The following is a 27,556-nucleotide window of genomic DNA, read 5'->3' as shown; positions in this document are numbered from 1 at the left end:
CCTCACCAGTGCAGAGAAGAGTGGGACAATCATCTCCCTCCACTGCATGGCGATGCTGTGCTTGATGCACCCATTATTATTTTATTTAAATACTTTGTCTTACCAGAAAGCTGAAGATTTATCCCTTAACTATGGGTTTTTCCCTGGTCTACAGAGGAAGTAACGAAATATCTATGAGGAATGAATTTACTGAAGTAGAAGACATCAGGATGCTTTCTAACCCTCAGGATATTCACCAAGCCATAGGAGAGGAGTATGGATCAGTGAATCAAAATGTTTCAACAGAAATTACCATGAATTAAGCTTTCTGGTGGGTTAAAAATTCCTTTTTTTCTAGGAAACTGCTACAGTATGTAGCAATAACAAAGCAAATACTTTGTTATTCTTAATATATAACCCTTCATCCAAGAATACCCAGTTTTATTTGTGGGGATATATAATCTGGATTTGTAAATATCTTATTTGCAAGCACAGACAAGTAATTACAAACATAAAATCTAATTTCAGATCAACAATATTAAAAATATTTTTAGCCTTTGAAAAAATAAAGATTTAATAAAGTCTGTCTCATAAAAAACAGTTTAATGATAAATTTCGGGTACTCTCTTAAAAAATCATTAGAAGGAATTTTTGAATCAAAGTATTTTCCATTGAAAAGTCAAATAACTCATAAAAATGTCAAAATAAAATATATTAACTTTATTTCTATTTAAACCTTCAGAATTTGTGATCATTTGTTCAACATAAAAACAATTCAGAAAACATCACAGATTTATAACACTTTTGAGGATGTCTTATTTGCATTTTGACAATAAAAAGCTTGAAAAATTCTGTCCAGGTCTAGAAATCTACATTATCACAAATCTTAAACTGAAGACTATATATCCCTAACAAAAATGTACTCTAGTCAAAAATTATTTAGGTTGACAAAAATCACTAATTTAAATTCATAGAATCATCATAGAATCATAGAATGATTTGGGTTTGAAGGAACCTTAAAGATCATCTACTTCTAACCCCTTTGTCATGGACAGGAGCACTTTCCATAGACCTGGTTCCTCAGAGCTCCATCCTACCTGGTCTTGAACACCCCCAGGGATGGGGTATCAGCTTCTTTGGGCAACCTGTTCCAGTGCCTCACCACCTTCACAGTAAAGAATTTCTTCCTAATATCTAATCTAAACCTACTCTCTTTTAGTTTAAAGCCATTCTCTTTTGTCCTATCACAAAATGCTGTTGTGAAAAGTCCTTCTGTAGCTCTCTTGTAGGCTCCCTTCAGTTTGTACTGCTTGTATTTGATGATCTTATATGATTTTATGACTCTCTTTAGTCAAAAGCTACATTTCCATTACACACATTAACACCCCAAAACTTAGCGAAGACAAAGAGAGGTTTGTATTTATACAAGAAGAGTACTCTTTGTTTAGAAGTAGATATAGAGTAGGAGGCATGTAACGATTCCCAAAAATCTTCTGTCCTCTGGGATTTAGCATGGCTTTTCTGGTACCTGTTCAACTTGCACTGATTTGGTCAGTGAAAAAATTTTTTAAATGTCTAAATGTAGATGAGATCCACTGTGCATATTGGTTAAAGACACGCACCAATTATTCTGTTTCATAAATAACAAAGAGAACATCTTCAGACCAATTCAGCTGAAGTTATGTTGAGCCTGCTTTTAGGAAACTCCAATGAGATAGAAAATGTTCTTAAAATGACAAATATGAAAATAAAATCTACGCTAACCTATTTTAGTATGGCAATTAAAGCACTGTTTTTTCAGGATTATTTTGTGTACTCATTCAACATTGAACTTCTTTTGATCTGAGTTTTTAGAGCTGTGTGAACGTCATGATGTTGACACATAAACTCTCAAGCTTAAATTTAAACATCAGTGTCCTCTGGTTACCCAAATATTAACATTGATCTTGTACAATTATTTTGGCTTTCATGTACTCTGTTTCAGTAGCCTGGGGAAACAAACTTTTCATCTTGTTTGTAAACTAGAAATATTTACTCAGTTTTAGGGAATATTCTTTCTTTAATGTTAGAAGAATAACAAGATTAGATTTCTGACTATAAGATCATATCTCTGAATTTAATCAAAGGCATTTCTGTTGCTGTGTTTTCTTTTAAATGAAGAAATATGGCAACTCTAAAGTGATATTAAGCATCTAAATATGTATTATAACCACTATTTGAAAGGTACCATATTGCAATTCAAGTATTTTGTGATGAAAAGGATTTACATTACTTTGACTCAGGTGTCTAAAGTGTATAATAAAATAATTCATAATTTATAAGATTTTGCACTCTTGAATATATTATTGATGGTGGTAATTTACCTTTCCCCCCCTCGTTACTAGATTGTAAATACACAGTTAAAATTAAATCCTTAGTGTTTCTGTGTTTTCATTCACATTATCCAATTTTTTAGCTTAGATGATTAGTGAATCATCTAATCACTAAATCTGAATCTGGCTATAACTTTTACCAGGAGAATATAAATAATAATCTCACATTATTAATTCAGATGTATAAATACAATTTAAATTAAATTAATGTTTTAAACACATGTGGGTTATGCAAAAATCCATTATTTTAAATAAGAGATACATAAACTTCAGTACTTCAAGGTCTAAAAGAACGTTGAAGTCAATACCTCTAAAAACTAAACACATTAATTTGACAACATTTCATAATGATTATCCTAGATATAATCAAGATAGTTTAAGGGAAGCTGTGAACTGGCACAGGTATACATTTACCCAGAAAAAAAACAAACAAAATATGTAAACTCTTAAATGAGAGGTCAAAGAAATTCACATTTCAAATACAAGAAAACTGATAATTTATTTTATTTCCTCTCATTCCTCATATCTCCCTGCATTAACAGTCATAATACTTGATGCAGTGGAATCTGATTTAAAAACACAAAGAAACCCTTCTACAAAGAAAACCTTTAATACAAAGAGAAGGGATAGAGAGATGCTCAGGATTGCAGAAAAGAACATAAGTAAAAGAGTGATATTATATGCATAATTCCTGCAAAGGAACATAGGAACAACTACTGAAAGAGAAAATGATAAATCAAAACTAATAAAAAAATATTTCAGATAGCACATAATTGGACTGTAAAAGTGGCTATTAAAGTCAAAATGAGGTTGATCTAAAGCTAAGAAGAGGGTGGCCTTACAAGATAATTTTATAGATGATCACAATTTTATCATTATTCCAATAAATTTCTTCAAAGAAATTTTACAATGCAATTTATTATCAGTCTCCAACTATAAAAAGAGAAGGCCTCCTTCACAGATCATATAGTTCCCAGCAGCATTCTAAGAGATTCTCACATTTTTTCTGACATGTTTTGTCCTTGCTGTTATCAAAAAGACTACAGATCATATCCAGTAGATTAATTTTTGCTGCTTCTACCTTATTGCATTTTGTATCGATATTAAAAACAAACATGACCTTAGAATCAGATAGACGGGAAAAACAACATGAAAAACTTTAATAGGAGGTCCATTTAAGCTAACAGTTCACTGTCATAGCATAGGGGTGGCTTCCTGGTAATAACATCATATTTTATCACATCTTATAATATAAAAATCCCTGAAAGCAGTAAAATAATTAAAGCAGAAAACAAATCAGACCTTTACAATAAGTATATTCTTTAAGTATAATATTTACTGCATACTTAAATATGTTATTACATAATGCAGAAAAATGAAATGTTGGGTGTTTACAATCAATTTTACATGTTCTGGGTAAATGCAGATCAAATCTGAACAGGGATGAGGAAGAAGGTTTTTGTTATTTGTTGAAGAAAAAATGTATGATACCTACTGACCAGTAATGATACAGCAGATGAAATTCATTCTCAATAACTGTAGAAAAACAAATCTGGAAAAAAAATTATGAGTTTGCAGGCACAATGATAGGTTCTGACTTGACAGTTAGGACTCGGGAACAGGAACTCTGGCATACTAAAGGTAATTCTATGAAACTGTAAGCTACTGAAAATGTTGAGAATTGCTGGCAAAGGAACAGTGAACAAAACAGATAATAGTACTCTGACATCACACAAAATCCTATTTCATTTGAATGTTAAAATTTCTATGTAGTTCTGCTCCTCCATTTAAAAAAAGGAAATATTAGAACTAGGGGAGGAAAACAAAAGATCAAAGTTACTGAGGGACTGAAGATTAATTGAATAGACTCCAAATGTCTTTTTCGGAAGGTGAAATATATGTGTTCAAAAAGTGATTGGACATGGAAGTAAATCTTATTGAGAGGCAAAGAAATATTGAGGCATGTATCACTGGAAACAGAGAAAGTACTAAGATTATCTCTGTCTTCTGATTTATCACTCTGTAATTCACCATTTCCTCCTTAAAAATCTATTTTTGTCAGGTATCAACATGCTAGTGGCTTTTCGTCTCACTGTAGATTTTTATCCTATTGTTTGGTGATAAGGAACAGAATACTGTTCAAATTGCAGTCTTCACCTTGCTTTACTAGACTAGAGCCTGTCTGTACAAAAAGCTGAGCAGTGCCTTGAACAAAAGTTAGCACAAAGTTATCCTGTGGAAAGTAAGTTAGCATGTTATCATGGAAAATAGGAAGTACAGGAAAAATTAAGTGCAGATGCCTCAGAAATTATCAGAATAACATAAGGATGAATATCAGGAAAAGGTGAATCACGGAATGAGGTAAAAGGCAACAACAGAACTTGTAGAACTAAATTGTTGCAATCAGAATGAAGAGGAAGAAAAATAGCTAGCAGAAAAGGAGAATGAAGAACACTTTCACTTTTCTAGAAAAAAAATATCATATCTAGATAACATAAGTTTAAATAAAATTAAGTGAAGGGTAGAATAGGAAGAGAACAGTTTAAGGACCATTTAGAAAATGTAGACACATTTAAAGGAACAGGGTCTAATTAAGTTCACATTTAAGTCCTTAAACTGAAGCAGTCAATGAACTATTAGCAATTTTCTACAAGAAATTCTGGAGAACAAGGGAGGTCTCAGATGACTGGGCAAGGTCACATGTAATGACTGTCTCAAAAACTGGAGAAAAGAGGACTCAAATACCTATGTCTGTAATTTGTCCCCTCAGACTAGGAAAATTATATGCTTTATCTTCCTTTACAATGGAATATCCTTGAACATCTTTACCTAAAATTATCCTAAGTCCTGACAAGAAAAGCATGGTAGTTGTCCAGAAAAGAAAATCAATGATCTATCAACATTTTTAAAGTACAAGCCAATCCTGTGTAATAGGATTGTAAAACCAACACTGATCCTAAGCAAAGTACTGGAACAGACAACACAAGAGTCTATTTCAAAAGGGTTAAAAGACAAAAATATAATTACTACCAGCTAACATTGTTTTATGGAAAATTGGCCATGTCATACAAACAATATGATTTTCAGATTATAAACTCAATATATATTTGGACTTCTTTCAACCATTTAAATTAGTAACACATGGCATGCTAATTAAGAATTGGCATGATAGAAAATTAATTTACCGCACATTAAATGGATTGAAATTATATAATTATAGTATTTCAAAGCATAAATGCAAATAAAGAACTATTGTTAGACAATAGAACAGCTTCAATTAACTTAATATATATTATTTGAGCCCAATCCTAATAATTTGTTACACAAATATTACAGCAAACTAGGTAAATGATATTGCCACAGCATTTTTAATATGCTGTAGCCCTGTGACATATAGGTGTGCATGTCTTCTTGTGCATAACTTTCCACATAAGTACTGCTTTTTCTCATACTCTTACAGAAAACAAAACAATTCTAAAAAAAAAAAAATTTAAAAAAATTTCAAGCCTATGGCAGCTGAGAATTTTGTAAAATAAAATCGTAGGAGCTTCAAGATCGGTATGCTTCTAATGCAGGTTATAGAAGCAGTAAGCACTCAGATAAAAAATGTTAGCTTTGGAAGCTACCCATGGATAAGGCTAAAGAGGAAGATACCTTGGTAGCAGTATTTGGAATGGGAAAGGTGATTACACTGCAATCAAATATACTGTGTGTGCAGTGTGGACATCTAAATAACTTAATTTTACTTTATTATATTTCAATAAAGGAACAAGAAGGAGGAAGCATTGTTCCAAAAATATTCTTCTGAAGGGAAAAAAAATGGAAAAAAAAAAAGAGAAAACATATTTAGGCTCTATGCTCCTATACTCTGCTCTTGTAGGACAAATTCTGCACTCCAGTGTTGGTATCAGTCCAGCAACTTTTAGTGGTTTTTAGGGATGCACAATTTCCCCAAGATCTCAGAGTTTCTCACTTTGATCACCTTTGAGACTTTATTGTATGTGCACCTGTCTCAGTTTGACAAGACTGGAACGTTTGCTAAAGAGGATGAGTTATGAGGCAGACCAAACTCCTCTCTCTCAGCAATTGTAAATCCAAAATTAAGGGGAAGTATGGAAAAAAGAAGAAATAACAATCCTTTATTAAAAGATATATGGTATGCTGGCAAGGACAGTAACAGAACACAAAAAAAACCAACTAGACAATAGTCCTGTACCCAGAAAGTCTCCTTCAAACAAAAGAAAGAGCCTGAGTACTTGGCTGTCCTTCAGCGCGGTTCTGATCACGGTCGGCAGGAGGCGCTGTTGGGTCACTGGAAGTGCAGAGCCTGCAGTACTCTGTCGTGGCCTGCAGGGGGCGCTGTTTGGCTCTGGTGGTCACCACACAGAGGGTCTTGGGGGGGGTGGTCTTGGATCGCAGGAGAAGCCAAAAAAATGGGGACCCTTCCCCCAGTGGAAGAAGAGGAAAAGAAAAACAGTCCACCCCCACGGAACTCACTGTTGTTCTCAGATGACAGTGTTTCAAGGCTCCTCCCTTTCTCCCAGTGAGCACAAAACTCTCCAGTGAAAACACAGCAGGTTCGGGCTGGAGGCAAGGGCAGCTTGCAAGCAAGCCAAGGCCAGAGTTCAGGGCTGACCAGTTCGGGAGCCTGAAAAACTGGCCTCAAGGCTTTTTCTCCGAAATGCCTGCACACAGACTCTGTCTCCATTCCAGAGAGAGACCCCAAAACTGTCTTATCCTTTGTGAGGAGGGCCAGTTACCAAATCCAAACTTCTCCCCCCTCACTTCTGTCTTCGATGGGCCATCAGTTAGGAATGGAGCTCTGCCGGCTAGATCTTTCGTAAAGCTAATCGCCCCCCCTTCTCCCTTCCCATTCAAACTCCATCTTTCTTATAGTGGAGCAGGGGAAGAAAAAATTCCCCCCTTGGATTTATAACCTATAACAGTACCCTCTATTCTTATCTATATCTTGTAGGATCACAATTTTTTTGCCGTGCCTCTTTCCTTATTGGCTCAGTCCCCTTGGCCACCTGAGAGTTCTGGTCTGTGATTAAGGAAGATACGCTTTCTTTCTCTTTCCAAAGTTGCTGACATGACTAAGGTTTTAACAGGACTTTTTCCTCCCTAATTTAATACACTTTCTGAGGAACATAAGCTAACAGAAGAGTACTCTGCAGACAAATACAGGAAGTCTCACATCTTAGAATTCAGTGTGGAAGCTATTTCATATAAACATACCAAAACAGTGCATACCTACCTGTACATGTAAATATTTGGTAGGGATATTATGCATATAAGAAAAAAAAAACATGCAAATAAAATTCATGTGGTCTTTTCAGTGAGAGCAATCAAACTCCTGAAATTTCACAGAAGCATGTTAGAGAGTTTTCATGAGCATTAACTGTCTATTTGACTTTGAATACATAGACTGGACTTCTCAGTATTAAAATTCCATTCATCATCTTGGTTTTCCACCTACACATCCAGAAGAAAAAGAAAGGACAGGTTGAGTTATGATGGGGATTCAACAGTGTTGGGGTTTTTTTGATGAAAAAAAGCCTCCCTCTGAGTATTGCCAGTCTGTGGAAGTTAACTGCACAAACCTATTTTAAAAGATCCATTTTCTAGTAGATGTCATCAGTTTTTCATTATTAGAATAAAACTGAGTTTTCAGAAGTGTCTAGATGCAAAAGAGAGCACGCAAGCACACACAATACTAAAATATTGTCACAGCTTTTCATTAACCTCATTCAGCAATCCTCACATATAATAATGCGTCTGAATGGACTTTATTTTTACATGCTATCATATATATCAGGAGAAATTAAATGCATGAAATCTAAAATTTGTTCTTGATAATGTTTTAGATTAGGAACTAATGTTTTTCTCAAATTTCATAACAACATAAATATTTCATCTGAAATATTTCATCTGAATAACCATAACCACCTTTAATCTAAATTGCTAATAAAACAGGAGAGTAATTTAAAAAGGTTACTCTGGAGGATATGCTGACTTTGTAACAGGTGGAGGTGTTCGTATGTCAAATCAATTTCAGTCAAAGTGTGAAATTAATGTCTGTATATGAGTTGAATAGATAAATCACACCGTTGGTGAAAGGAATTGGGAAAGAAAAAAAGTATTGAAGAACTTTGAAGATTTCTTTACTGAAATAAATCAGTTCTACAGAGGATGTTACTAATAGACATCTGTATGTGTTGAAATTAAAATCTTCAACTGTTGCTTAATATTTCCCATAGATTTTACTTTAGTAACAGCTATCAGTATTAATTGTGTTTTGCAAAGTATTTGAGGTTTAAATATAATGCTCCATTTGAAATCATGTGACATTAGGAATTATTTCCATTTGGCACTTAGTAATCAACCACAACATTTAAAAAAATTTAATAAATGCTATAATGAAGGCACAAATTTTGCAGATACTGTTTAATGACCCAAACCTGACTATCTTTTTTCTTTTCATGGTATAACTACTAGAAGAAAAGATACCAATAGGCACCAAAATCCTTAAAGCTGTAATTGATTTTAATTAGATGATACTAGGAATCTAGTTTAGCTTAAAACGATAGAAAAATGCATATGAACAAGAAATTCCAGATCTTTAAAAAATTATAATAACAGCTAAAATGAATCTACTATATAAAAATACCATTATGTGTGTTGTACAAAACTCCAGTAGAGCATTTCTAAGGCACCAGTATTACTAAGTAAATTTACACACTTTACTGGGAATTAGCAGAGGTGGAGGTGATCTACAGTGATCTGGAGAATAATCAGGACTCCAAGGATTTGGATGAAATCCAGTGCAGGTGAAAGCTCGTATGGAGCACACTGATGTCATACACCAACACCCTGGTGTTAAAGGACTGGGCAAACACTGAGGCACCAGTTGTGTATATCCTGATCTGCCAGCTCCAGCAATTCAAAGAGAATCTCTATCCCCCCTTCTCCTCAACCCTATGAGCTTGCATCTCAGCTATGGAAAGACTGTCCCACCGGGTCTGACCTCTCAAAGGAAATGTGGAGAATCTCTCTCCTTCCTTGTCCCTACTGGGCTTAAACACAACACAGATGTACACACACACTTTTCCCTAACTAGGAAGAGAGAGAGACACAACTAAGGACACTAAAGTCACATGGACAAGTAGAAGTACTTGCTCAAGTGTACCACTGCCCTCAGACTGCTGCAGTTTAATCCTCCTCAGAGGATTCTTCTTTCAAAGATTAAGCTGCAGTTATGAAAGGTCAAAATGTCACTAAAGGAGAATCCTCACATAGATTACTTAGCTAAATCTGTATTTTAAGTTTATTGTACTTTGTTAGTTTTAACATTCCTGAATACCTCCTTGCAGACGTAACAGACATTTTCAGAAAATAAAGGTAACTCCTATTCCCAGGGTTTTACCACTGCCTTTGATCAAAAGAACACCACCTTTTATAACTGGATGTATCTTAAAAATCAGAACATGATCTTTTTATAATATAACACTAAATATAAGTTAAGTAAAACTCACTGAATTAATTTTGTTGAATGCAATGTATTCTAATACATATAAAAGAAAACCACAATATGAAAAAATTTGGGTAAATTTTGAGGTGAGAGATTATTCAGATTCTTTGAAATTATACCAATATGTGAAATGTACTTTATATATCTATAAATGCACATATATATATATATATATTTAAATGGTTACCATAAAGTCTTAACTGGAAGCAGGATTTTATGTACAGTGTTTTAAGGTCACCTTAGCTTTTTCTTCAGCTTGTATTTAATATTTTATTTATCAAATTACCTTGTGTTGTTTCATAAAAAGATCTGTTAATATGCTGACATTATGAATATATATGCACAGAAAAATCTGTGAGGGTTAAAGTTTGACTCAAAAAATAGTGTGTTTTTTGAGGTTCCAGATAAATATTTGCTTCAAAAAAAATTACAATAATATTGCATTTTGTCTTAGAGAAGCAAATTAAATATTTATCAAGACTATTAAAACAATGTTTTCTTCAAAGTTTATTAACTTTAGGGATAACTTATCAGTTCTCACAGCTTATTCACACATTTCTTCAGATAGATATACTTAAAAAAGTCATCAATATTAGAATTTTTGGACTTGGTAGTGTTAGGAGGCTCTAACACTAGACTGCTGAGTCTAACAGTGTTAACTGTTAGACTCAGCAGTATTAAGGGTCATTTCCAACCTAAATGTTTCTATGACTCCATCAATACAACCCAAGGTATGTCAATCATCATATCATTTAATTAATTTTTTCATTACTGTTGCAAAAAGGTTGGCTGCTTAAAATGACATAGACAGGAAAACAAAGCTTAAACTAAGTGACAGCACTGGTGAGGTAATATGAATGACTGACATTGTTCATTCAAAATCAAGCGTTTGATTTTTAAAACCATACTGTGGGTGTCATACATCAAAAGGCTCCAAAACTATAGGGCAATATAATTCTCATGATTTGATCTTTGTAGCAAAAAATATAGAAAACTGGCACAAAATTAAAATACTTTGATAAGAATTTATCATAGTCTTATTCAAAAGAAAAAAATCATAACATCTATCTGTTGCTTACTAACTGTGATGTATTTTTCTGTCTGACCATCATTTGCAGAAAACTTACAAATGAATGGAGGATGTTTAAGAATGCCAATCAATCTCAGTCATAGATATTAGCAGGAGATTTTGAGTACGTCACCACTTTGTGAATTAAATAAAGCAAATTACTAAAATAGAGTTATTTTGGCTTAAAGAGTGAAAGGACTAAGTTAATGTCAGTGGAAAATTAACTTCATGGTGCATACACTGTGGTGTTTTCTATATCAAAAAAAAAACAGGAGAAAGTTTTAACTGGTAAAAGAACCAAATAGCTTTAACACATGATAATATTCACATAAAACATGATACATATTTATTGTCTATCCTCCAAAAGCACACACTTGTATAATGCCTGAATTATAATAAACAGGAACAAAATGCAAAAAGAAAACTTAATATACATGAAATAGATGAAAGAAAGAGAAAAGCTTAGACCAAAATCAGAAACTCAAAGTTTTCATTGAATGACTTATGAGTTGCTTTCTTTCCAAGCATTACACTGTACATAATGATTTTGTTGTGTGCACATCCAATTGAGTCCTAAAAAAATCATAATTCCTATAATCTCTTTCAACACAGGTTTTATCAAATCTCCAAGCAGTAACAAAGTTTTATATCAATACTGGTAGTGCAACCACATTTATAAGGTAGTTGAGTGTTTGTAAAAAACTGCACTGATTTAAGGTTTACTGATTACTGTAGCTGTATGCAAAAATTTATCTGAGTATTTATCTGAGCATCTGAAATATGTTTTTGAAAGTATTTTTTCTACTAGTCTCATGAGGAAAAAAGAATCATATTCCACACAATCATAATGATGAGCTTAAAGTTTAACCATTTTCAGCTGCTTGCAGGGGCTGATATACTTCCTGACATCTCCAGGAATTCTTAATAACTTCAAATTGTATAAAATGTTAGGATTATATCACTGAGTCACCAGATTTCTTTTATAACACTTTTATGAACTAAAGAATAGGCTAGTGAAATAATCTAATTAGCTTATATAACTACATAAAGGAAGGAATAAAAAAATGAGTTCTAAACAGGCCAAAAACCAGATGTCGTTATACTGGTTATCAAGAAGTCTGGAAGTCAAAACATTAAATATATTCATTAGACTGACAGGTCTACAGGGTTGAATGGGAGAAAAATCTCAAGCATAATAAAATTCTAAAACATTCACATCTAAAAGTTCAAGCTGACTGTCATCTGCTTTTGTGTCAGTGTGATATAGTGGACAGGACCACAAGCAAGGAAGAGACCAGGGGGTCCTGGTCAGTGGCAGTGCCCTGGCAGCCCGGAGGGCCAATCGTGTGCTGGAGGGGCATCAGGCACAGCATCACCAGCTGGTAGAAGGAGAGGATTATCCCGCTCTGCTCTGCACTGGGGCAGCCTCACCTTGAATATTGTGTGCAGGTTTGGGCACTGCAATACAAAAAAGAAATTAAGCTGTTAGAGAGTGTCCAAAGGAGGGCAATGAAGATGGTGAAGGGCCTGGAAGAGAAGCCGTAAGAGTAGTGACTGAAGTCACTTATCTGTTCAGCCTGGAGGAGACTGAGATCTTATCACACTCTACAACTTCCTTATGAGGGGAAGAGGAGGGACAGGCACTGATCTCTTCTCTGTGGTGACCAGTGACAGGACACGAGAGAATGGCCTGAAGTTGTGTCAGCGGAGGTTTAGGTTGGATATTAGAAAAAGTTTCTTCACCCAGTAGGTGGTTGGGCGCTGGAACAAGCTCTTCAGGGAAGTGGTCACAGCATCAAGCCTGACAGATTTCAAGAAACATTTGGATCGTACGCTCAGGCACATGGTGTCACTCTTGGGGATGACCCTGTGCAGGGCTAAGGGTTGGACTTGATGATCCTTGTGGTTCCCTTCCAAGTCAGCATATTGTGTGATTCCGTGATTCTGTGAAGCAGCCTGGTGATCAGCTGTCTGCACGATCCACCTTGGACTTAAAAGCCATAAAGAACCTATTTTTAGATATGGCACACTCATAATGTGAGTGGAATAAGACAAACTCAGGTACATTATTCACCTCATCAATCCTCTTTTTTGGCTGCAACTGCGACCTAACATGACTGTTTGATATTGTTACAAGGCCTAAACTCATATTATCATGCTACATTATCCTGACCTGGATATGCATGGCAATGACTATGTCTAACTCATCCATCTAAGAGGTAAATGCATGCTTCAATCAATATTAAGAAATGGAATAAACCAAATTTTTCTGTTGATTCAAATCTGCCCCAAAATATTGCATCTGATCACATATGCTGGGCAAGTTTGGGCATGAATGGTCCACTTATGGTCAAAACAAAATCAAAATGCAGCCCAAGCAGAAAGCTAACGGGGGGGGGGGGGGGGGGGGGAAGTGCACGATTAAAGAATTACTTTAATCACCAACTCTTTACCCATTTTATTTGAAAAAGTTCCTGCCTGAGGCTATGACCAGCACTGAATTGCAAAACAAACTTGCTTGTAAAACTATGGTCTTAGAATGTCATTGGTAGAAACATACTTTTTTGGTGTTACAAGACCAACCTGTGATCTCAAAGTGGTGGTATGCTGATATTAATTTTCTTTTTGTCACTTTATGCATGTTATATCTATTAAATGCATGTGTCATGTTGTTCTTTATATATATACTACCCAAAACCAGTCAGATTTGAGAGTGATTGCATGGCAGGACTGGCATTTAGGTTAGAGGTTAAAAAAATTTATTTTAGTAAATAGTTTATTCATTCAAAACCAGTACTTTTGGTGAACCTAAACCAATTTAATCAGAGTGCTTTGAAGATACCGTGCCCTTTTCTAATGCATATTTAAAATTTATTCAGACTGAAGTAACTTCAACAGGGGAGACTGGCAACAATCTTCAAAATAACCATCAGCAAGTTCACATTATTCTTTCAGAAGATGACATACATATATGTCCCTTGTGTGGAAAAATACACTGAGGTCTTTCATAACCTTACTAAATACCTAGGTAAAAGGAAAAAATTATACTAGAAATAACTGGAACTTACAGTCCATTTTCTTAATTCCTTTGCTTTCTAAATAGGTCTATTGCAAAATTCTGAAAGCTGTCTTAACAATGGCCTAAATACTGTATTTTTTACTCTAAATAAGTTTCTTTCTCATTTCTTTTGGTTGAAAAATCTATTTTTAAAGCAGCACTCTATACACAAGTATTCACTTAGAAATGTTAGTGGTTTTTATCATGAAATCTCAGCTGTGAAACACATAATGTAATTTTGTTTTCTTTGTCTTTAGTTTATGAAAACGTGTGGAGTAACACCTGGGCTTCTTGGCTTCAGTAAAGAAAATTGTCATAGATTATAATGAGAAGAAGATTTCAATATAGATCCTTTGATACACTTAGGTGTGGTATTACAATATATCTCGTTCTTCAAGGACAGAACAATTTAAATTTCTGGCCTTTTCACAGAAAAGATGCTTTCAGAGGATTCTTTCAGAAATGTATTAAACCATTCTGTTAAGATATCTGGGATCTATAACAAAGAATGAGGGACTTTCAGATATGGTCTATAAAATAACTTTTTAAAGAAAAAGTAACCACAGGTGCAGATTAATCTTCAGGATTGCTTGGTTTTTTTATGGGTTAATAACTTTCTGTTATAGCAATAATACTATGGTTCTAATATGGTTTAGAAAGTTTAGCATCAAAGTCAAGGTTTCCTGTAGTGTCTTGCATTTTACTTATTAGTAATTCAAGTGCATTATTATACAATGCAATACATATAGGTAATGCTTCAATTATTTTTGTCTTTATAACACATGGCAACTCACGATGACTGGCAGAAAAAATATCAAGGTAACTATTGTATTTTCTAACATAGTAGCTGTTTGTCAGATTTATTGAGTTAACAAACTAATAACACTAATATTACCATCTGTGTTTCCATAGTTCACCTTCCACTGCACACTGTGATAGAGGCACAGTGTTATCCCTCTGTATTCCAAACTGTTTCTAGTAACTACCTCTTGAAGATGTATTAATGAAATCTTTGTTGTGATCCAACTTTTGGAGAACTGCACTGTACAGTCTAAGAAACCTGATTAATTAAGTGGACTACAGAATTTTCTTAAGGTAAATATCAACTGTATTCAAAATCAAGAAATTTGAGTAGTGAGAATACAGGTAGCCCTACATATTTCTGACATTAACATGTTTCTGAAGATGAGACAAAGAAGAGGCATAAGAATATGGAAGAATTACTCCTCCCTTAATCCCTTAGGCAAACTGTAAACAGGATTAAATTTACTATTCAAGCACGAAATCTCTCATGCATATCAGTTCATTTGCAGGCATCATTTCATGCCATTTTATGTGGACATACTAACAATGTAGGGTAGGTGAATTGCATCATTACAATGCTTCTCTAAAAATTAAAGTGAGATGAATTCAGATAAAGCAACAATTTTCTATAAACTATGACACTATTTAAATAGTAATATAAACAAATATCTTACTGTAATAGATAAAAAGCCAAGATTCAGTTGGTCAATTGTAAAATATTGCCCAAGATATTGAGGAATCATGTTCTAATCCTGAGTAAACTCAGACTTTATGGTAAAAAAAGATCGAAATAAGAATGTCCTTTATTTTGTCTCTATAGAACATGCATAACCCATTAAAGCCTACAGTTTGCCTTCTTTTTAGCTAGCTGCTATCACAAAGACAGTGTCCTCAAGGTTATATGTCGCAGACCATTAACTTTCTCACAATTAAAATGAAATTCTATTTTTAGACAGGTTCTTTGACTGCTAAACAAAGGGGAAGAAGAATCATTGAGGTATCTTGTGACAGAATAGAGATTTAAACTTCACAGTTATCCTAAAGCAGGAGGTATATTTAGAGTGCAGATGGATAAAAGTTTTGTCAACAATAAAAGATGAGAAAATTCTAATAAAACTAATAAGAGCATTGAGATGAGAGAAAAAAGTTATAGTTCACCTTTGTATTAAGCTGTTTACTATATTTCTAAGATTGTAAACATTTCATACTTTACAATTCTGAAATTAACTACCAAAACTTAAAAAAAACCCCACAAAATAACTCACACCTGATTGTAAGACAAGACTGAAAGCCAGATTCTAACTGTCAAATGATAAAAATATACTTCATAAGAGAGATCCCACTGCTAATGCAAAATTCATAGTGTATACTTCGGGTCAGAAAGTCCTCAGAAGTAAGAGGCTGAACTCCACAAATAAAATCTTTGTTAGACAAATACAGAAATGAAAACAGCTGAATTCATATTAGAAATACCAGAAAGAAATTATGATGAGAAGTTCATAATTTTGGTTTGAGGAAATAAAGTGTCAGATACATAACTTGTGCCAATACTCTCCACTATATAATCAGTTTCCACTTTATGTAGTTCACAAATGGATTCTATAAAGACAATATATTGTCTTAATAAACACGGACCCTAGAAATGACACAAGTACAAAGACGAAAGCATCAAAGAAGGGGTGAGAAGAGATAGGATTAATTTGGACAGAGTGTGTTATTGTCCTCAGGCAATACAACACACTTGAGCTCTGTAACTATAAAGGCTGGATGTGTGACACCACCACATCTTAAGATTAATTAGTATCTTAGCCATAGAAATACTACAGGCCTGCGTCAGCTTTTTCACTCATAGCTCTGCAACATCCCACTTAAGTAATTTTAATAACGTTTCAAGAGCCTCTGTGATTTTTCTTACTGTTCTCATATAGTTATCATCATGGCCATGGACCTGCAAACATCAGCGGTTTTACTGTGGAGGATTCTCATCAGAAGTGATTGCCACCCTCATGAGAATCACCCCTTGTTTCTCCTTCCTTCCTTTCCCCTTTTTCCTTCTTGTTTTGTTGATTTCAGTTCATGTTAAAGAAAATCAAAACAAGGTTCATAAAAAAAAAGTAGATATTAATAATTTAAACACTCAATAATATTATCCAACAATATATGCACACAGAAACCTAACCTATGAATGTACACTTGATCTAATTAGCATGCTCCAATCAATGTCATGAGTGGGAATAACCAGTGGTTCAGCTGGAGTGAGTCATAAAGAAAAATATACAGTTCTAGGGGAAAATTGTGGTGGAAATGTAATCCTAAACAGTGCCATTATTGCCACCTGCTTGGAGGGACCACTAGTAGAAGAATATTGGTGTTTCCTGGTTGAACACTGGGAAACGTTTTCCCTTCCTCTTCTTTTCAATGTTCACAACATGCCACCAGCCACAGACACCACTGATAAAAACCTGGTCAGGCCAGCCTGTTTTAAAGTCCTTAGTCCAATAAATGTATAGGTTGCTAAACTTGAAGTTAAGATCCACATAACTTCTAAGTCTTTATTTTGCGTGGTTTGGTGTTGAAACAGTAAGGTTTTTCAAGTGAAATTTGGTGTTTCATCATGAAATTTTGGTGTTTCATCAGAAATAAAGTGTTTCATCTACCAGTGAAATGAAACATTTAGAAAGTGTGCTTCAGTTTCCGGAAAATGTTTAAGGAGAACTCCCACTCTTCTAGTTAAGTTACTTTTAGTTATTGAACAGTGAACAGTCTCTCAATGTTTTGCAACATATTTTGTACAAAAGTAATTTTGAAAAATTTATCAAATAATTTTCATATGTGCCCATAACGAACTATTGAAAATAGTATTGATTTCCCTTATCCTTAAGGTGAACTAAGTAACATGGAAATTAACCAAAAATGATACCATATATTAAAAAGCAACAGCTCTTTCTATCTGCAGGTCTATACAACATATTAAAATGGAAATTATCAGTACATGCATATGTACTAACAGATATTATGTATTTTTTAATAGGGTGGATCAACTTCAGAAAGTATTAAACTGCAGCACATAGTCAAAATAATTAAAGATGTTTATGTTGCAAAAGTTCTCATCTCTTTGAGACAGAAGCAACATAAATGAGGCTAGGGTAATTTGGATCATTCTTTTTGAGTTAAATTTCCACAATACATCTTCTTAATTTCCACAGTCATATGCAATATCTCTGTTTTTGTTACATACTAATTTTGACCTAGGTCTGTGAATATTCTCAGTGAGGCATGAAAACATGTTTTGTAACTACCCCAATAAAGTCTTATGAATATCAACCATAATTTTCAAATAGTATCCAATATGAGAAATTATACAGGCTAGCAGAAAGTAAAATTTATGATCTTTCAAATAAAATAGAAATTTGTAGCTTCTATTGACCTCCTAGCAAAAAGCCTTAGAACAATAAATTTAATTTTTACTTGCAAATATTTTTAGTTATTTTGTGGGTATTTGTAAATCCATATCTTCATTAACCTTTAATTAACAATAGAGACAGTATCAAAACTTTAAATTTGCAAAAGGACTAAATGCCTATTTGAAATAAATTTGTTGGAGTATAATGTAGTAAGTTACTACATGAGTTTAAAATAGTTAATTTAGCTCATACCTTGATAAACAGCTTTGAATCCTGGTGAGCCAATGCTGTCATCAGATTGTAAATGAAGCCACATCTGGTTGCTCATGCTCACAATAAGATCAGGAACACTAGATCCAGTGAGTCTGTATGTAGGATAAATGGTAGAGTCATTTGTAGAGGCAAAAATTGCTATTACTATTATTACTACTATTACTATTATTACTACTGTGCTACTACCACAAAACACAACCTTTTAAACTATTCACATATTATTTAGGCCTATTTGCAATATATTATTCTCATGTTCTTACCAGTTGTTTTTTGATAAAATTAATTATTCCACATGAATTAGAACAATGTGAAGTAATAGAAAAAAAACATTTTGAATGAATACATTCAACAATGATTAAACACTTTTAATAAACCTGTTCCTACCTAAAGCTTTCCTTAAGTAACTAAGTGACTGCATGAATTAGTTTCCAACTGTTTAGATTAGTATTGCTTTTTTGCCATGTTTTCTGAAAGTGAAGGAAATTGCTCTACATGCCTTACAGCCTATGTGTCCAGAACTTACCAGGATCACATCTATTCAAATAACCCACAGTGATCCCTTAAATTTCAGGGAAAATTGCTATTTCTCATACAGTAGAAAGTCAAGACTGCTGGAAGAAGAAGGGAAGGGAAAGGGAGAAAACGAAACCTAAAGAAAATTTTAAAAAAAAACAACAACAACAACAACAACAAAAAAGTAGAATCAGTAGTAGAATCAGTTTTTGTAATGGTGGTGGTTTTGTGTCTGGTGGGGGATTTTTGTGTGGTTTTGTTTCTTTGCTTGTTTTGGTTTTGTTTGGGTTTTTTGTTTACTTCTTTGGTGTTTTGTTGTTTGTTTATTTTTACTAGGGTTTATCTGAGAATACCCCTGCATATACCCCTACACCCTTCAACTAAGAGGATGGCAGATAGGGTAGATCGAATGTTTAGGGAATGTAGGTCTGTCTGCCAACACATGCTGTTGCTGACTCTTGAGTTTGTCGCAGTCTGTAATGATCTTAAGATCAGATTGTTTTCAAGTTCAAGAACAGAGACTTGCAGACCAGCCATTCAGATTGGATGGTGTTAATCTCATTTCATGTGGAGACAAACAATCCTAGGTGATCTCTACATGAAGAAAGTTAGAATGTTGAGGGAATTGGTGCAACTGGTGAAGTAATGGAAGACAAACTCGAGCCAAGCTTCTCAGTACCCAGAACAGACTCACAGGTGAGAAGAGGCAACTCTAAGAGAAAGAAATTTTTTGCACCAGTTTGCTCTCTGCTTACTTGTCCAAAAGAAACCATACCCAGGTTATTAAGAATGGTCTTCAGGACCAGAAATATTGGGGGGTTTATGATTTATAAAAGTGTAGGTTGTCTTCCAAGCCCCCAGGAAGTCTCCAAACTTTGTGTGAATAGAAGAAAATGATAAGGGTTTACTAAAATGTATTTCACTACCATGAATATTTTTTGTGCACTGCAATAGCTGACATAAGCAGTTGGGTTTGAACCACTAATGTACAATTCCATCTTTGTATCAGAGAAAAAAACCTACAAGTTTTCTATACAATAAAAGTTTAAAAACTCATGTTTTAAGGGGAATCATTTAGAAAAAAATAAGTTTTAATGTAACTGTTGCAAGAAGAATATAAATCATAACATTTGAAGGCAAAGCAGACTTTCTAAACCAAACTGTTAGTTTAATATACAAGAATTTAAAAACACAAAACAGGGCAATGCAGGAAACATCCTGACTGATAAACTTCATCTCATACTTGATGATCACTACCAAATTAATTTGTAAGGATAGTCACTAGCTCCTGAACAAACTCTGTTAAATATGAGAAATAACTTTAAAAACTTTATAGCATAAACATATTTACATTACTAATAAGTAAGTTTTATTACTGTATTTCCAGAGCTAACCATCTCAGCATACATAAAGTAAGACTATCATATTTTAAACACTTAAGGATTATAGATGAAGCAATTGTTAAAAATTATAAAATTGATGGGCATATTGCCCTTTAATTAATTAAGCTGTCGATGATTAGATTTTCTAAAAATTTCACTATAAATAATAAAATTAAATTGCTTTAATAAAATAAAATCCAACAGATCCTTAATCAATATGCCAACTGGATGGTCAGAGAAATGCATTAAATTGATTTGAAATAGTTTGCTTTTCATCAAAGTATATTGGCTTTTTCTACTGTCTCCATGTTATTTTACAAGAACTTAAAATGCTTTTTCTAATTATTTTCCCAATTTTTTCCAAAAATAAATTTGACATGGAGCATCTACACTTTATCTTCTTCTCCTTTTTGAACATCAGTATTCCTTCTTATTGCCCTCTAGCTGTAGTGCTACAGCTTTAAGGTTACATAAATAATTACTGATGGATGAGAGTTTGGACACTATAAGAAAGCTTGTGCTAGGACGGATCATTTACATATTATGATCCTCAACTCCCCCAGTCTTTCCATAAAGTATTTAAAGGTTCCTTATTAACTGACCTACCTTCACCCAGTTCCAATATTCATAGGATGTCTGTCTTATAAGTATCCTGGCATGACTGAGCTCACTGTAAAGTTTGAATTTGTTTACAATACAAGGTTTGTTTGCAATGTTGAAATAAGTTTACAACACACCCAGAAGCGGATACTACCTCGAGGACTCTAACACCTGAGAACTGGAAAATTTTGCATGGGCCCGAGGCTTGTGTGTTCAGACATGACAATTGAAAGGTTCAAATCACTTAGAATTAGGTTTGAATCTAGAAAGTTATTTATTTTACCATATTTTGTTCAAACTAAATTATAAAATCTATAAAGTTTTAGAATCAAATGCATGAGATTCTATAGTAATATTTTTCAGAATTTCTGCAGAAATGCCGACATTTACTCTTCTAACGGAAGTTTGAAGAGGATAGTAAAAGCTATATCATTTTTTAAGATATCCTGAGAAATTTAGAAATTAAATCTAGCCAGAAAAGTCTTTGCTACAAGTTCCTTCATTCCCCTGAGAAGAATAAGAAACTGCAAGGTACTGCTCAAACCTCATTAAACATAACAGATGTTATTAAAACCAACTAATAAAAAATGTTGATAGGAGAATCACTCTGACATTTAGTTATGAACTTTCTCATGATAATGCAGTCTAAAAGTGGCCTTAATGTTTTATGAGGAACGTTACTTTGCATTCACAGAAGACCTTTCTCAAAAGCAAACAAAATAGAGCATATCCATGATGCTGTTTAAATATAATGTATTTCATAATGTAGTGCTTAATAACTGCAAGAACAATGTCTCAATTGAAATTCAGATTCATTGCTAATTATTGTGAGATTGCAGTTTCATCTTTGGGCCTTCCCATATTTCTTGTGTACATCAGTTATTAATCATTTACTGTCTCAAATGATTTTCAGAGTAATGTTAATTTTGCAACCCAAAAGGCAGATATATTTAATTGCATAGACCTCACTTTCATCAAACATAAAATTTACAGTAAAGATGGTAGGTCTAGCACTGTAATGTAATTCTACATGATAGGCTGGGGAGTAATAGGGATAAAACAATTGCTGTTTTAGTCAAAAAACATATTGAAGAAATGGCATAGAGTATTGCATTTCTCTAGTGAGAACATCATACTAGTTCCAGAAATGCCATTGATACATGTATGCTACAGGATCTTTAAAGTGTTATTAAAGCGAAAAAAAAAATTATAGGAGGTGATGTTTTTATGGGGAGCTGTCTTCTTAAGATAACAAAAATAACAAGTAATTTGAGAAAATAATATTTTAGATTTTATTTTATTTTATTTTTTGGGCAGTCACAGAAAATACATATGGAATAGGTAGCACAGGCTAAATGCCTTCAGATGGAATGATAAACCACCCAAAATTTAGCACTTATTTGACAAGTAATTTCAAACAGGCAAACTTTGACATAGGAAGTAGGCACAGGCTAACAAGCAATGAATAATTTGAGTTAGCACATTTACTACTTAAAAGCTTGACTCTGAAGGAGTTTTGGGATCACTGTGAGCAAAACTGTATCCCAGTTCAAAAAGCAAAAACTGCAAAGCCTTTTGTCATAGTTACAAGTAGTTAAATTAACATGACCAGAGAGACCATCACATTACATAACTGGTCTGCAAAATATGAGAAAAAACAAAGATGGGTGTGGAAATTAATTCCCAGTTTGTGGTTTTCTTGTAAACTTAAAGTGTAAACTCTTAAAAGTTTTTGAGTTTTTTGTTTCTTTTTTTTTCTTTTTTTCTTTTTCGGGAACTCAGAACATGGAATTCAATTTACTCACTAGCAGCTACTTGATATTGTAAAACAAGAAACACAAGTATTGTGCAAATAATTCAATAATTTTCCAGTCTTACCTTTTAAGCCAAATTAAAATGTGGGTTTTCTATATACTTTGATATCAGAGTTCAGAAATTAGCCATCAATAAATTTATAAATTCATAAATTCATAAGCAAATATATATTACAAATTTATTGTTCGCAGACTTGTCCCTCCAAAAATATTCTAATTAATTTAAAATAAATTGTGTAGATATACTCATTTGTTATATTTAAAAGAAACATCGTAATTATTTATATGTATTAAAAACCCCTCAAAATACAAAAGATGATGGATTCTTTTTAACAAATGTTTCAATAATGTCTTTATCCAATAGGTTTATATGCAATGTCAAGTAATGTTATTATGAAATAAATGTTGTCAGTTTCTCTTATTTAGTTATTGTTAATTTATTAACCCTGTAATTTTGTTTTGCATTTGGTGATCAGGATTCACATGAAAACTTAACCCTCTAAAAGCTATAGTTAAAATACCTTGTAAATATAAGCTCTCATTATGTAGGAGGAAAAATAAGAATATGCAACCAAAATGAGGTGGTTAAAGTAGATGAAATTAATTAATCCGTACAGGATTTTATTCTTTCCATTAGTCCACACAGTACTGAGGACCTGTATATTAAGAGTAGCTATCTAGTTTGGAATTTTCTTTCAAATTTATGTAAGCTCCTACAATTTCAATATATTATATTATAGTAATCCATAAAGCATGTATAACTTTACCAAAAAGTGGCCTATGTACTTTCATGAAAATTTTGTATGCAAATCCAATTTTAAGTATATGAATTTTGAAATTAATAAATTCATTATTTATTTTACACAAGCTGTATTTTCTATTTTATGAAATTCACGACTTTTTGTTTATTTCCTTAATTGTTTGTGAATAGAATTGTACAGTTAGTACTTGTTTTTTAAAGGGAGCTTTTTTTTTCCTTTTAAAAAAGTCTAATCTTCAGTTTAATATCTAATCTCTGATATTAAAACCTATAAAGATGCTACTAAAGTTTTGGAGTGAATTTTCTAAAGAACAATTTTCTTTGACAGTACTTGGATTTTAAGCAAATTACATACATTAAAATTACAAATTTAGGTAGATATATCCTGACCTGGAAGAAAAAACATGACAAAAAAATTTCCAAGGAAAATTTTTTGAAGTTCTGTACTTACACATACAACACTGTTCTGGTATCACCAACTTTCCCAGCATCTCCAACAGTAAGAGTATCATAGCCTCTTTCCAGTTCGAATTCTTCAAAAGCAAGCTTTATGACCTAATAAAAATGAAATAACTCATTTATTTCAAAGCATATCCCCATGTCATCTGATGTGTTCTAGTCTCAAAAAAATTATTTGGCTATCATAAATCAAGTCACAAGGCAATAATTAAGTTCATAAAATTTGACTTTACAAAGGTACCTAGAAAGAACAGAAGTGAAGAAAATTCTGTATTTTCTGATACCCGGAGGCAAGTCAATGCCACAATATTTTAGAGGTATCAAATACTAAAGATGCCAGTTACCCCTAACGAGTGATAATTGTTCATTATTGAAGCAGCAAATCCTCTTCTTTTACTATAATAGCTATATAAAAATTACACAGCATAGTACTGGAATTGTATTAAAACATTCTCATCTGTTGAATTATACAATAATAAGATAGCAGGTATGAACTAGCAATTCATAAGAAGATGGAGGAGGCTGGTGCACAGAACTACAAAAGCAGAAATTTCTTTGTATAAATTACTAATATTAAACTATGATTCCACTCAGTGTCTAATCATAAATTGCCAAGAAAATTAGAAATGTATCTCTCAGAATTCTTTGAAAAAGTATTAACTGAAACTGTAATTTTACAAAATAAAATATAGTATGAAAATGGAATTAGATTTGTATAAAAGAACACTTCTAAGACAAGCACTTTTAGAGTTCAGTAATGGTAAGTAGTTGCAGTTTATATCTATGTACATATATATGGACATCATACGTTTTTTGTAATTTGATATAAAATTTTCTGCAGACAACTTGATATGAATGTGCAGGCACAGTGACTTCCCATAAAATTATTCATTTTATCTTTATGCTAACTTTTACACATATCCTTGGGTACACTTTCAGACAACTTCAGCCATTGCATGAAAATGCAATTAATTTTTCTTCTGTTTTGTGGTTAAAAACATCATTTCAGTCAGATTTGAGCTTTCAGCCTCAGCCTTAATATGCTGCTATTTTGATAGCAACACATGAAAAAACAATAGTTTCCATCCACTTATGCTTATTTCTATGTGATTATCATGGCAGAATTAATCACAAACAAATTACAGTCCTTTAGAAAAGCAGCATCCAACATAAGGTACTTGTCTAAACTTTCTCAGTATTAAAAAAGAAAGCCAGACCACCTCATTTCTCTGTGTTGGAATTGGAAAAGCCCACTATAATAAACTTCAGAGAGGAACTTACACTACTAGAGTAGGTGAGCCTTACATTGTACTATGTAGCTTCAGCTTGTAACCCAAAGAAAACACTGTTTTTAATAAAATACCCATCAACTTAAGATAGCATATTGCCTCTTGCTGTAAAGTCATGTCTTGCTTTTCGGAACTTCCTTTGCCATCTCTGCTATTTGTATAATTATGGTTTTTAAACTATGTTAAATTGACTCCAGGACTAAAACTGCTTGTATATTTTAAAATAGAGCTAATATTTACTGGTTCCTGCTTTATGGTGAACTTGCCACTGGCTGCCGCAAGAGAGGAGCCCCGAAGAAAAGATACAAGGACTCCCTGAAACAACATTTCAGCCTTGGCCATATTGATCACCATAACTGGTCTACTCTGGCCTCCAGTCGGGAGGCCTGGAGACACACCATCTATAATGCAGCTGACTCCTTTGAGAACGCACACAGGATCACTCTCGAGGAGAAAAGGCAAAGCAGAAAGAACCGTGTTTTGCAGAATACACCATCTAAGGAGTCTTTCTGTTGTGCCTTTTGCAATCGGATATGTCTGTCACGTATTGGCCTCATAAGCCACCAGCGTGCCTGTAGCAAATGTGGATAGTGCCTTCCCAAATCTTCGTTCGCGAAGCCTAGCCATGATGATGATAATATTTACTGGAGTGTCACTAAAAATCTAAGAGAAAGAGTTCTAAAGAAAAGCTAAATGGTTCTAGGATATCCACTATTAACACAAATATCTGTTTAATTATTTTGACCATGAGTCAAGAGGGTTTGTGATGTAATACAGGTTTTTCATGGTATATTTTACAGACCTGCAAGATTTTGAGACTGAGTGTAATGCATTATCTACATTTGCAAAATCACAGAATTATGGAATCATTTAGGTTGGAAAAGACCTCCAGGATCATCGAGTCTAATCTTTGATTCATCACCACCTTGTCAACCAGACCATAGCACTAAGGGCCACATCCAGTCATTTCCTGAACACCTCCAGGGATGGTGACTCCCCTGGGCAGCCCATTCCAATGTTTAATAACCCTTTCTTTGAAGAAACTCCTTGTGATGTTCAGTATAAATCTCCTTTAGCATAAATTAAGACTATATCCTCACATCCTGTCTCTAGTTGCATGGGAGAAGAGGTCAACCCCCACCTTGCTACAACCTCCTTTCAGGTAGTTGTAGGGAGCAATAAGGTCTCCTCTGAGCCTCCTTTTCTCCAGACTAAACAACCCCAGCTCCCTCAGTCACTCCTCATATGACTTGTGCTCCAGATACTTCACCAGCTCCATTTCCCTTCTCTGGACACGTTCCAGCATCTCAATGTCTTTTTTTATAGTGAGGGGCCTAGAACTGGATACAGCACTCGAGGTGTGGCCTCACCAGCACCAAGTACAGGGGAAAGAATCACTTCCCTGGTCCTGCTGGCCACATTATTGTTGATAAAATCAAGGATGCCATTTGCCTTCTTGGCCACCTGGGTACACTGCTGGTTCATGTTCAGATGGCTGTCGACCAGCACCCACAGGCCCTTTTCCACTGAGCAGTTTTCCAGCCACTCCTCCCCAAGCCTGTAGCTCTACATGGGGTTGTTGTGACCCAAGTGCAGGACCTGGCACTAGGTGCTGTGGAACCTCATACCACTGACCTCAGCCCATTGATCCAGCCTGTCCAGATCTTTCTGCAGAGCCTTCCTACCCTCCATTAGACCAACACTCCTACTTGAGAGTCGCGAGTTTGCTGAGGGTGCACTCCCCCACATTCAGATCATCAGTAAAGATATTAAACAGGACTAGGCCCAATGTTGATCCCTGGGGGACACCACCTGTGGACTGGTTGCCAGCTGGATATAGCACCATTCACCATCACTCTCTATGCCAGGCCAGCCAGCCAGCTCTTAATCCAGTGAAGAGTGAACCTGTCCAAGTCATGGACTGTCAGCTTTTCTAGAAGAATGTCATGGGAGACAGTATTGAAGGCTTTAATGAAGTCCAGGTAGACAAAATTCACAGCCTTTCCAGTATCCACTAGGTGAGTCACACGGTCATAAAGGAGATCAGGTTGGTTAGGCAGGACCTGCCCCTCCTAAATCCATGCTGGTCCATTCCTGATGGAATTCCTAGATTCTAGTATTATAGTATTCCTAGATTATACCAGTGCAAAATTTAATTATTAAATCAAGATTAATAAAGCCAAAGAAAAGCAAAGAAAAAAAAAATAGAACCAGGTAAGGAGAGCTGTTTCTGGCAAGAGAAAATAACA

General features: G+C 34.1%; 1 protein-coding gene across 5 annotated transcripts in view; it reads right to left on the bottom strand.

The window, feature by feature from the left end:
* CSMD1 (CUB and Sushi multiple domains 1) overlaps positions 1-27,556 on the bottom strand; it is a 1,084,078-nt gene that overhangs the window by 264,964 nt on the left and 791,558 nt on the right. For all 5 annotated transcript variants that reach the window (XM_032681799.1, XM_032681800.1, XM_032681801.1 and 2 more), the window contains 2 exons: positions 24,011-24,114; positions 18,470-18,582 (listed from right to left, as the gene is read on the bottom strand). In XM_032681799.1, the coding sequence (XP_032537690.1) occupies positions 18,470-18,582; positions 24,011-24,114 (217 nt within the window). The remainder of the gene's footprint in view (positions 1-18,469; positions 18,583-24,010; positions 24,115-27,556) is intronic.

This window comes from Chiroxiphia lanceolata, chromosome 3 (assembly GCF_009829145.1).
Source record: "Chiroxiphia lanceolata isolate bChiLan1 chromosome 3, bChiLan1.pri, whole genome shotgun sequence".
Taxonomy (NCBI): Eukaryota; Metazoa; Chordata; class Aves; order Passeriformes; family Pipridae; genus Chiroxiphia; species Chiroxiphia lanceolata.
Note: the sequence above shows the minus strand (reverse complement) of the source record. Positions and strands in the feature narration are given on the sequence as shown.